This window comes from Acyrthosiphon pisum, chromosome A1 (assembly GCF_005508785.2).
Source record: "Acyrthosiphon pisum isolate AL4f chromosome A1, pea_aphid_22Mar2018_4r6ur, whole genome shotgun sequence".
Lineage (NCBI taxonomy): Eukaryota > Metazoa > Arthropoda > Insecta > Hemiptera > Aphididae > Acyrthosiphon > Acyrthosiphon pisum.
Genome location: NC_042494.1, coordinates 104,216,977 through 104,228,117, shown reverse-complemented (window position 1 = coordinate 104,228,117; position 11,141 = coordinate 104,216,977). Strand labels below are relative to the sequence as shown.

Sequence of the window (11,141 nt, the reverse complement as noted above, 5' to 3'; positions counted from 1 at the left end):
AAAATAAAAACAAATTATATTTAATTTAACATAGTTTGTTTACAGGATATAACCAAGGACCACTCACAACTCAACAAACGCCAGTATTTAGTTGCCAGGAATCAACATCTGATGATTTATTATACCATCAAATCATGCAAGACGCCATGTGTTATGCACCTACATTAACAAGAGACTTAGACTTACCAATGTTAGATGAAACATTTGAGTTATCCGAACATTACCACACTAGTCCACCACCAGCAGGTATACATCGAAGATCATACATATTGGCCACCAGGCAAGACAGCAGTAAAGGTACAATTTATATTTAATAACGATGCCATTTTGTTTTGTTTATACTTTACATTATTAATGATATGAACAGCATTTTTGTGGAAAATATTCTAATGTATATACGTCAAAATAAATTGAACATACACCCTCCATCCATATTAAAAGCATGTAAAAAGGTTGTCTTTTATAAATAAAAAAATATTTATTTAACACGGTCAATAAATATCAAGACATAAAATTATAATCATAATTATTAATTATAGTCATATTATAGTTTAATCTTGAAACATTTAAAATAAAAATATTTCTTGAAAATGTAAACTGTGAAACAAAGACTAAATAATATGAATATATAATATTTGTATACTTATCATTAATCATTATTATTTATTATTGGTTGATGGTTCTTATTTATACATTTTAATCAAGAAGTTAATAACTTGCACTAAAGTTTGAGTATTAAACTTGGAGTATAGGTTCATAAGTCTAACAAAAAAAGAAATCACTTAAATTTAAATGAAATAACTTTATAAGTAATAAATACTTGACATATAAAATTCTATAATATTTCACAAGCGGTTTAAAGAATATATTTTGGTTATAATAATTAAATAAAATTATTAAAGTTAAAAAAATAAATTCTATTTTCTTCTATAAATATATTGTTTTAGATATTAAGCTGTGTATTTTATTTTGATTATAACTATTCAGATGAAATTGACGATCAAGATGAAACGTGTTTCTTGAAACAAAAAAATAAGGATATGGTAATTGATGAAAAGTCCAAAAAGAAACCTTGGATAACACTTGTATCTTATGTGGACGACTTAACCGTGGGTGGAAGAAGAGACTCCCAAGGAAATTTCGTTGATGCCGCTCCCAGCTTTCCAGGGTTTGGCAGAAATAAACAATCAAAGGCACCACTAGAATGTTTTCCTTTTAATTGCTATCAAAGGTAAATAACTCATGTATTTTGTATTAAAATAATTTCAATATACTTAATTGTGTTTGTATAAAACATTATGTTTAATTTATTTATTTTATTTTAATATTAGTACATCATTTAAAATATTTGGTTGATTATATTATATTACTCTTAAAACAAACAATACAAATCATTATAGTAATTTATTATATTTTATATTTTGTACTTAAGACATACGATTTTAATAATTGCATTATTTGCTTTATATACTTAAAGATACATTAATATTATGCATCATTTAAATAATAAAATGGATTTGAATTTAACTGTCAAAATATTATTTTAATTATTAAATATCTATAATTTGTAGGATTGGAATAAAAAAAGAATGGGTTGATAATTGTTTTGGCAACCGATGGATGACTTTCCGACAGAGAACCCTCGTGGTAGTTGATACTCCGATATTTGAATGGTTTATACTAGTGTTGATTTTTGCGTCAAGTGTAACTTTATGCTTCGAAGATATTTACCTAGACGATAACAAAACGCTCAAAACTGCATTATATTGGACTAATTTTACGTTTTGCGTTATTTTCACAATTGAACTTATGCTAAAATGGATAGCATTAGGGGTTTATAAATACTTTAAAAGTTTTTGGACAGCTTTAGACTTCATTATTGCAATGGTAATATAAATACATTTTTGATATTATAACAGATTGAAATTGTTTTGGTTATTTTTTCGAAACAGATGTCAATTTTTAGTTTACTAATTGATGAAAATGAGAATTTAAAAGTTCTACGGTCATTAAGAACTCTCCGAGCTTTGCGACCACTCAGGGCCATATCAAGATGGCAAGGGATGAGAGTAAGTACTGCGAAGTCTAAAAATACTTTTACGTTGAATGTAATATAATATGCGCTTATTTTATATATTACTAGATAGTTGTGAATGCTCTGATGTATGCAATTCCATCAATTTTTAACGTTCTGCTGGTTTGTCTTGTGTTTTGGTTGATATTCTCAATCATGGGTGTGCAGTTTTTTGGTGGAAAATTTTTTAAGTGTGTTGACGACAACGGAGACCGTTTATCCGTAAACGTATGTACTTGATATGTTTTTATGTTGTTTTTTTTTATTGGTGTTAAATAAAAATGATATAATAATTTTTGTAGATTGTCAATAACCGCAGTGACTGCATGCTCCATAACTATACTTGGTTAAACTCAAAAATATCATTTGATAACGTGGGCATAGCTTATTTGGCTTTATTTCAAGTTGTAAGTTTATTCGTGGTATTTATTATTATTTTTGAAAAAAAAAATGTACTCATGCTACACTGTTATCGAATAAATTATATTTATATTTTCATTAAAATATAACTATATTTTTAATAGGTACTATACTATATTTTTGAACGTTACATTTTCAGGCCACATTCGAAGGTTGGATGGAAGTAATGGCAGATGCTGTAGACGCTCGTGGTGTAGACTTACAACCTGAATATGAGGCAAACTTGTATGCTTACATATATTTTGTGATATTTATTGTATGTGGAGCATTTTTCACTCTAAACCTTTTCATCGGTGTTATAATTGATAATTTTAACATGCTTAAAAAAAAGGTATACAATTATTTTTAATGAGGTTACATCATTTGTATGTTAATGAACTATCTGTTGCAGTACGAAGGCGGAGTATTAGAAATGTTCTTGACTGAAAGTCAAAAGCATTATTACACGGCCATGAAAAAACTAGGCCGGAAAAAGCCACAAAAAGTAATTAAGCGCCCAGTCAATCAATTTATGGCAATATTTTACGACTTGTCAAATTCCCGAAGGTCTTATATTTACTTATTATTTGTACTTAAAAATGTCCAATGATTAAAACATGAACATTATTTTGTAGGTTTGAGATTGCAATTTTCGTATTGATTTTTTTAAACATGCTGACAATGGGTATTGAACATTACAATCAGCCTGATCCGGTGTTTTTCATATTAGAAGTCTGTAACGCATTTTTTACTACTGTTTTTGGATTAGGTAATTTTCTTTTTACGAAAATATTATACAAATTATTAATAAAGTATTTATTACAATAAACATATTTTTTTTTTTACAGAGGCTTTAGTGAAAATTATTGGGCTTCGATTTCATTATTTTACTGTTCCTTGGAATGTTTTTGATTTTTTGCTTGTCTTAGCATCCGTTCTTGGTATACTTATGGAAGATATTATGATCGATTTTCCAGTATCACCGACACTTTTGAGAGTAGTTCGCGTGTTCAGGATTGGTAGAATATTACGTTTGATTAAGGTGAGATAATAATAAATTCCTAGTTGCCACTAAACATATAATTACTAATCAAATTACATTTTAGACAATCTCTATAATGGTGTAATTGGTCGTTACTTAAATTAATTATTTGGATTTTAGGCCGCCAAAGGTATACGGAAACTGTTATTTGCCTTAATCGTGTCTTTACCAGCACTTTTCAATATTGGCGCACTACTCGGTCTGATTACTTTTATATACGCCATAATCGGTATGTCTGTTTTCGGGCATGTCAAAAAACAAAAAGCCATTAATGACATGGTAAATTTTGAGACTTTTGGTAGGAGTATGCAATTGCTGTTTCGGTTAGTACATAAATTGTACATATTTACTTGAAATTCTAAAATATTATTTTGAACCACATTTGTTTATTATATAGGCTAATGACATCAGCCGGATGGAATGACGTACTTGAATCACTTATGGTACAACCACCGGATTGTGAACTTGAATCTCCAGGACTTCCGAACGGTAATTGCGGACATCCTATTCTCGCGATTACGTATTTTACGAGTTTCATCATAATAAGCTACATGATCGTAATAAACATGTACATAGCTATTATATTAGAAAACTTTAACCAAGCTCATCAGGAAGAAGAAATCGGCATTGTAGAAGATGATCTCGAAATGTTTTACATCCGATGGTCTAAGTAACTGGAAAATTACATCGGATTTTTCAAACATAATTCTAAACTTCGTTTTTCTATTTCAGATACGATCCACATGCAACGCAGTTCATAGCATTCAATCAAATATCAGATTTCATTGCAAGCTTGGACCCGCCATTAGGCATACCTAAACCAAATATCGTGGCTTTAGTCAGCTTCAATTTACCAATTGCGAGAGGCAATAAGATACATTGCTTGGATATACTCCATGCACTCGTCAAACACGTGCTTGGTCATGTCGACGAAACGGATGAATTCAAAAAAGTAACCGATAATAGTTTGCATTTTTATTATATTATACAAAAAATGAAATGCAACATTTAATGATGATTTTAAATTTTAATATTTGTATTCAGCTGCGAGATCAAATGGATGTGAAGTTTAAAAAACAATTCCCAACACGTAAGGAACTGGAAATCGTGTCATCTACGCGTCTGTGGAAACGTCAAGATAAAGCCGCGAGACTAATACAAAGAAGTTACCGAAACTTCCGAAGGTATTGTATTTGTTTCGCATAACTTGGATAAATAACAATCCATCAACGGTATCTACGTTGAACACTTTTCCAAATCGTAGTTTTAATATTAACCCAATTTATACCTTTTCTTGTCTTTATTTTCCTTTTATATCTGCATCCCGTCCATCATTATACTAGATTTTTTACAATTCTATTATGTAAGTGTAACTTAATTTTTCAATGTACAAATTTGTTATCCCTTTTCTATGACACAACTTTAAAACATCTTGCATCCAATCAACACTCGTAGTCCACTCATAATCTTCATTACAACACGTTCTAATCTGGGTATAATTTATTATCATTAATGTGTATTTGTCCTTACTTTTTAAACTTAGGTACCACATTTTTCTTAAATTCATTTCCTTGAAGTATTTAGAATTGTTTCAATATTAAACCATCCATTTCTTTTAAGCATCGTACTACCTGCATTAAAACAAAAATTGTTTAGACGGAAAAAAGACATAACGGATTTATGTTCGGATACGCAGTCTTCAAGCCCCGGAGGTTGGCAGTCACGTCTTTCGTCGTTCCTACATGTTAAAGGCATGTCAATCAGTGGTATTGGAGGAGGTATCGGTAGTAGTTCTAGAGCTTCGTCCAGAAAATCTTCAAGAGCCTCCGACACGTCTGACATATCTGAACTAGGAGCGTCGCTCTGGCTTAACCTACCATTGTTTTTATTATCTAACGCTCAGTTAGATACGACGAGTAAAAACGAAGAACAGTCACCCAAGAAAAAATCACAGTAAGTCATTACAGCTTAGTATTAGCCCATATCGATACATAAACAATTATTTAACGGCTCTAAAATATAAGTGCAACTAAAGTTGTTATACTTTTATCCCTATAAAAAAAAACCATGTTTGATTAATAGTCGATAAAATTATTTAATATACAATATAGGTAACATTTTAACAATAATTATTTGTCAAATTAATTAATTTAAAATTACTTTGAAATAACACATGTTTGATATTATAGAACTTTTACTAACATGCATATTTTCAAATTATTATTTATTTTCTCTATATAAACATTCGTAGTATTGACTTTTGGTTTTCAAATAGTAAACTATATTCTTGACACCGTTTTTCCTTAGAATGTATTCTATTGTTGATTTACAGTGATCAAAACATACATTTTTCATGAAGACACTTTCAATAGAAGTAGTATAATTTTATAAACAGTAAATAACCCAAAGGGTATTTCTATAATAGCAAAACGGTGTTCTTATGTGTTTCGTATTTGATGGATTCAAATTTCAATTACATTAATTCCGGATTCGTTTTCCAGCTTATTATTTTCAATCGACTTAAAACTACAAACTACAAAGTGTATTTATTTTATTAATGCATAATAATATTAAACATCTTTATTTCATTTTTAAACCACTCGCTTGTATGCAAAAATAAATAAATATTTAAAATTCAAATGTATACATATACCTAACTGATTATAATGATTGACATTTCATTTTAAAGTTAATAACGTTATTATAGTTATACATATCATAACACTTAATAGACATAATTTGTTGTTACTTATTATTATACATTTGTACCTATAAGTTAACCATATATTTGAATTGGGATATAATAAATATTAATTTATGAGAGAGGTATATAAATGCAAGTGGTGAAGGATTACACAACTTATGAGTTAAACTATACCAAAACTTTAAACGTTAATTATTATCACAATGCAATAGAGATTTTGAAATATAGGTATTAACTTAATTGTACATTAAATGGCAAAGTTCATAAATGAGGGGTAATAAGATAAATTTATTAATTATTATATTTATCTTATACGTAAGAATTAAAAGAAAAATAATCTTATTACTTTAAGATAAAATAAACTAGCAGATATCCTAATATAAATGTCAAGAATACGCCATTGAATACATTTCATTATAGACAGAAACGCGTTTAGAAGTTTTTTATATCTGCTTTACAAAAGCTACGAATACATTTTAATTAATACGAAAATCACTTGAACACGTTGCGATAAGTAGCTTGTAGATATAATCGTACGTATGAATCTTATAAAAACGTACAAGCTTTAATTAAACATAATGTTTATAATTTCTATACTAAATATATGCACCGCAATCAAAAAAAAAAATTTGTTTATCGATTGAACTAGCAGTTTTCAGATATTTAAATGAATAGAAATATTTTTAGCCATTTCAGCGTTTTTACAATTGACATATGTCATATTATTCCTTGATACACATCAATAATAATCATTTATTGAGACATATTATTTAGTCAGCATATTTAATCGATAGAAAGTAGAAACCCGCGAGTTTTATAAATAGTAACATTATTAAATAATAAATATATAATTCATATTATTAGCAATCCATTACGTTCGGTCATGGACGGTTTTAATAATAGCTTAACACTTAGCAAATAAACGAAATTAAATTAAAGTATGACATTGAAGTGGTCAAACCAGGATTATATCAACGCAAGTCTTATTAATGAAACATAATTTTTTATCTAAGCTTTAGGGGTTTAAACTTAAATAATTTATATTTTATACATTTTATACATTTTATTATGCAAGTGGACGATGAGGATACGATAGTTCATTATTATTATTAGTAAGATCTGTTTACTACTCTTTGTTTGTATTATAGTCGCAACCCTCATTAAACAATAAACATGAATTAAGGAATAAGGGTGTAACCGTTTCCGGGTGAATAATATTATCGAGCCCCCGCCCGGCAGTTGATGCCAAGAAAAAATATTATAAAATAGTTTAAATCTCTTGTAATACAAGTTCTGAAGTTAACAATTTAGAAAATAAGTAGGTATATTAAATGTATAAATTACTAAGCATACTAAACAAAACTAAAAGTAACTGAATAGCTTAACTATTTATAATAAGCAATGTTAAGTTAATTCAAATGAATGTGTTATTTAATTTAGTCCATATGACTATGTCAAATTGAAAGTGATTAAAGGGTAGTTTATATTTTTGATTAAAATTGTATAATGTATAAATAATTCAATATTTTTAATACCTAACTACTTATTTTTACTAATGAAATATTAAAATAATTTTACAAATTGAAGCATGATTAGAATATAATTTTGGGTTTTATTCAAAGTTATAATAGACAACATCCAAAGTTGTCATGTATAATACCATCATACCAATTCCATTGTAACCATAGTTTATCAGTTTTTAAGAGACTTTTTTTATTTTATGAAATAAACTAGTATCGCCATAAAAACTAACATAGTTACACGTTCTTTTGATTCAACTTTTACGTTTATACGTCTCGGTACTTATAACACTTATAACCATCGGGTTATTTTTCTGGGTATCTTAAAAGACATATTATTATGATATTTTGAAACGTATTTAGATAGTTTTTTTTTATTCACACAATTCCACAAACAATATGAATATATAATACTATATTATAGTAAAATTTGTGTAGTATAATAAATTATTATCAAATAGAAGTTAAGTAGGTAGCCTAATATTTTAATGATAAAATTATTATCACACGGCGTTCCGGATAGATGATTTAGCTACACCGTTGTTGCTGTTTCATTTCCCCCATAGGTAGGTATCTCATTATAATCTTACGACCTCTTATACAAATTGGTTCCTTGATTTAACATATGTGATATGTTTCCCCGTGGATGATGTACAATTCAAACGACGGGCCCCTTTCAACACTCAAATTCGACGGGTAGAGGTAGATTTGGGATTACATTTTTGTAGGAGCTCGCGAGTTTTTTACAATATACTATACTGTTTTTGAACATTAAAATATTACCAACAATTTGTGGTGCTCATTAAAATGATATAGATTCATACTATTTTTAGGGGAACAGAAATCACACACAATGTTAAGGTAGTGGCGGCACAAAGCGTTGACAATGTGGGTGATCTCGCGCTCAGGGGGTGGAGGGGGGCTCGGTTAAACTTGACATAGAAAATTCCATTTTTCCCACATCTACGTTTCTCCACGCCCCAATTCTGTTTTACCAGCGATACACATAGTTTAGTATAATAACATTAACCATATTGTTAGGCCGAAATCCAGGTATATTGCGGGAAGGGTGGATAATGTGTAGTCACCACCGGCTATTATGTCACACTGTCTGTCGTTGTGACTTATCACTGACACACCTTTTGGTATTTTTGCCCTTACAGCGTGGAAGGAGGTGGTGGCCCAGTGCACATCACAATCAGTGAACCGTCGCCCGAGGCCAAACCGAACGCGGTGCTGCCGCTGTCGCTGGAAGAGGGTGGCGACGTTGCGGCCGGAAGCGCGGACCGGAAGCAACAGCAAAACCAGCTACTTCAGCAGCAGCAGCAACAGGCGGCGGCCAACGTAAGCATCACCATAACGGACGCGTCGCCGGAAAGCGCGTGCGGCGCGAGACCGTTGCCGGCGGCAGCAAATGTGCAACAGCAGGCCGGCGGCCCGACGGCGCACAACAAACGGTTGGCGTTCCGGCGGGCGAGTGAAGCGAAAATCGTACAGCACAAGGCGCTGGTTCATCGGACATCCGAAGGGCCGCACAGCTGATGGGAATTATAATGACACGTATAATAATATTATATCATTTATACGCCTAACCTATATATATTATACACTATAATAATTATTATTATAATATGCTATACCGCCGGAGCCGTCGTTATCTCGTCGTCGTTGTTGTTGTTGTTTGTTGTTGTTTGTTGTTGTTGTTTTTGTTGTTATTGTTATTTTTTACTATTATTATTTATTATCATTATTATTATCATCGTCGTCGTCGTCGTCTTCGTCCGTACACGGTGGCTACGGTTTTATTTTATGTATAAGCGGTGTACAGTCCACCCCATTCTACCCAAACACCCACCCACCCGCCCGTCACTACTCCGCCACCGCCGACATCACCCATGTAATATAGACGCGGAACACGACACAGACCGACTACCGTACTACAGTATAACCAAGCAGTCGTCATCGCATAAAATAGGTAGTTATAAAACCCGCTGTAACCTATTTTTAAAACCACCCACATCGATGATTTGACCCGAACAATATCGTCACTTAAGGCACAGTTCTCACAACTTCGAATTTGATCTATGATTTATGTGTGTGGTTGTGACTATAATTGATAGTGTGTCTCGGAGAGTTACAATGTGACCAAAATGTGTTGAAGTGTTGCTTCTTACAGTAATATAGGTAGGTGTGCGTGACTTGGTGCGCTGTATAATTATACGTCGTCGTTTTAAGTTGGATATTTCACTAAATTACGACCAAAAACAGGAAGAGATCATTCGTCTCGCTGGCGATCGAATTGCGCGCAACTAAAAAACATACATTACGATAATATTATAATAATATATTATTATATTATTGCGTGTATTGCATAATATATTATTCTACACGTGGCACGTCGTGGGTAATTCGTTGTCGCGGTTTTCTCGTTTTCCGGTCGATAAATCCCGTCGTACGTATACGCCGTTTCGGGAATTTTTACGTCCCCTCTCGCTTATATTATAATATTATATACATAAGGGGTGGAGAAGAAGGCGTCCCCACTGCCTCCCTATCCACTAATTTTCACCATCGGTAGGAAGGGATGATGGTCAAGGGTGAGCGGACATTGGGCAACCGCGAGCGCGATAATTTCGACGCGAATTAGTCGCATTGTCCGTCGTATTTTGTTTTTGTTTTCAGTTTTTTTTTTTTTTACTAATTTGTAGCTGTATTATTATGTTATAATATATATAAAGCGGATCAGACCTCGACAGTCAATTATAAACGGTTGTGCGTATACTTTATAATGTACATTATATAATATATATATTATGTGGCGCAGCGACTGTAGAACTCGTAACAATGTGGTTCGCGAAAACTTTAAATTCCTCCCTATATACCTCCTCGACTCACGCCTCCTGCAGCGGTTTTCCATTATGACTTTCGAATATTCACGATGCTCGTCCGCAAAACAACTCTGCAATAATTACTATTACATGCACTCGACTAAACCGCATTGTTCGGTACAGACAATAATAATAATATATGACGTGTACTCTCTGTTCTTACGCTTAATATTTGTAGAAAAAATAAAATAAATAAAAATTCACCACGCAGCTTTTATATTTAATAAAAAAATGTTAACATTTGGAGGAGACGTTTAAATTTATCGCTTACCACAATCGCGTAATTATACACACTCGTTGCCTTGAGCTTGGCTGTCTATTTTTACAACGTATTAAATATTTATTAAAAGGGATTTTTTTTTTCCATAATAATATAGGCTAGATAATTTAAACTTAGTTTTTTACACGTTTACATTTTACGATTATATTAACAAACGCCACGATTAAGTCAATTTCCATACTATATACCATATTATTATTCATATAAGTACCTATACATAGAGGTTCATGTGTC

The 11,141-nt window shown here is 31.4% G+C and overlaps 1 protein-coding gene across 3 annotated transcripts in view; it reads left to right on the top strand.

The window, feature by feature from the left end:
• The window catches only part of LOC100164966 (sodium channel protein 60E-like), a 133,261-nt gene extending 123,672 nt beyond the window's left edge, over nucleotides 1-9,589 (top strand). Inside the window, exons 20-35 of one of the 3 annotated variants that reach the window (XM_029487947.1) lie at nucleotides 46-297; nucleotides 988-1,231; nucleotides 1,572-1,887; nucleotides 1,953-2,069; nucleotides 2,144-2,302; nucleotides 2,377-2,481; nucleotides 2,634-2,825; nucleotides 2,886-3,040; nucleotides 3,109-3,242; nucleotides 3,322-3,515; nucleotides 3,636-3,838; nucleotides 3,913-4,185; nucleotides 4,248-4,467; nucleotides 4,560-4,699; nucleotides 5,172-5,468; nucleotides 8,903-9,588. In XM_029487947.1, coding sequence (XP_029343807.1) covers nucleotides 46-297; nucleotides 988-1,231; nucleotides 1,572-1,887; nucleotides 1,953-2,069; nucleotides 2,144-2,302; nucleotides 2,377-2,481; nucleotides 2,634-2,825; nucleotides 2,886-3,040; nucleotides 3,109-3,242; nucleotides 3,322-3,515; nucleotides 3,636-3,838; nucleotides 3,913-4,185; nucleotides 4,248-4,467; nucleotides 4,560-4,699; nucleotides 5,172-5,468; nucleotides 8,903-9,281 — 3,380 coding nt within the window. In that variant the 3' untranslated portion in view covers nucleotides 9,282-9,588. Of the gene's footprint in view, nucleotides 1-45; nucleotides 298-987; nucleotides 1,232-1,571; nucleotides 1,888-1,952; nucleotides 2,070-2,143; nucleotides 2,303-2,376; nucleotides 2,482-2,633; nucleotides 2,826-2,885; nucleotides 3,041-3,108; nucleotides 3,243-3,321; nucleotides 3,516-3,635; nucleotides 3,839-3,912; nucleotides 4,186-4,247; nucleotides 4,468-4,559; nucleotides 4,700-5,171; nucleotides 5,469-8,902 lie in introns of all 3 variants that reach the window. The other 2 variants (XM_029487948.1, XM_029487949.1) reach the window with 2 other exon arrangements.
• Nucleotides 9,590-11,141: the final 1,552 nt, after the last annotated feature.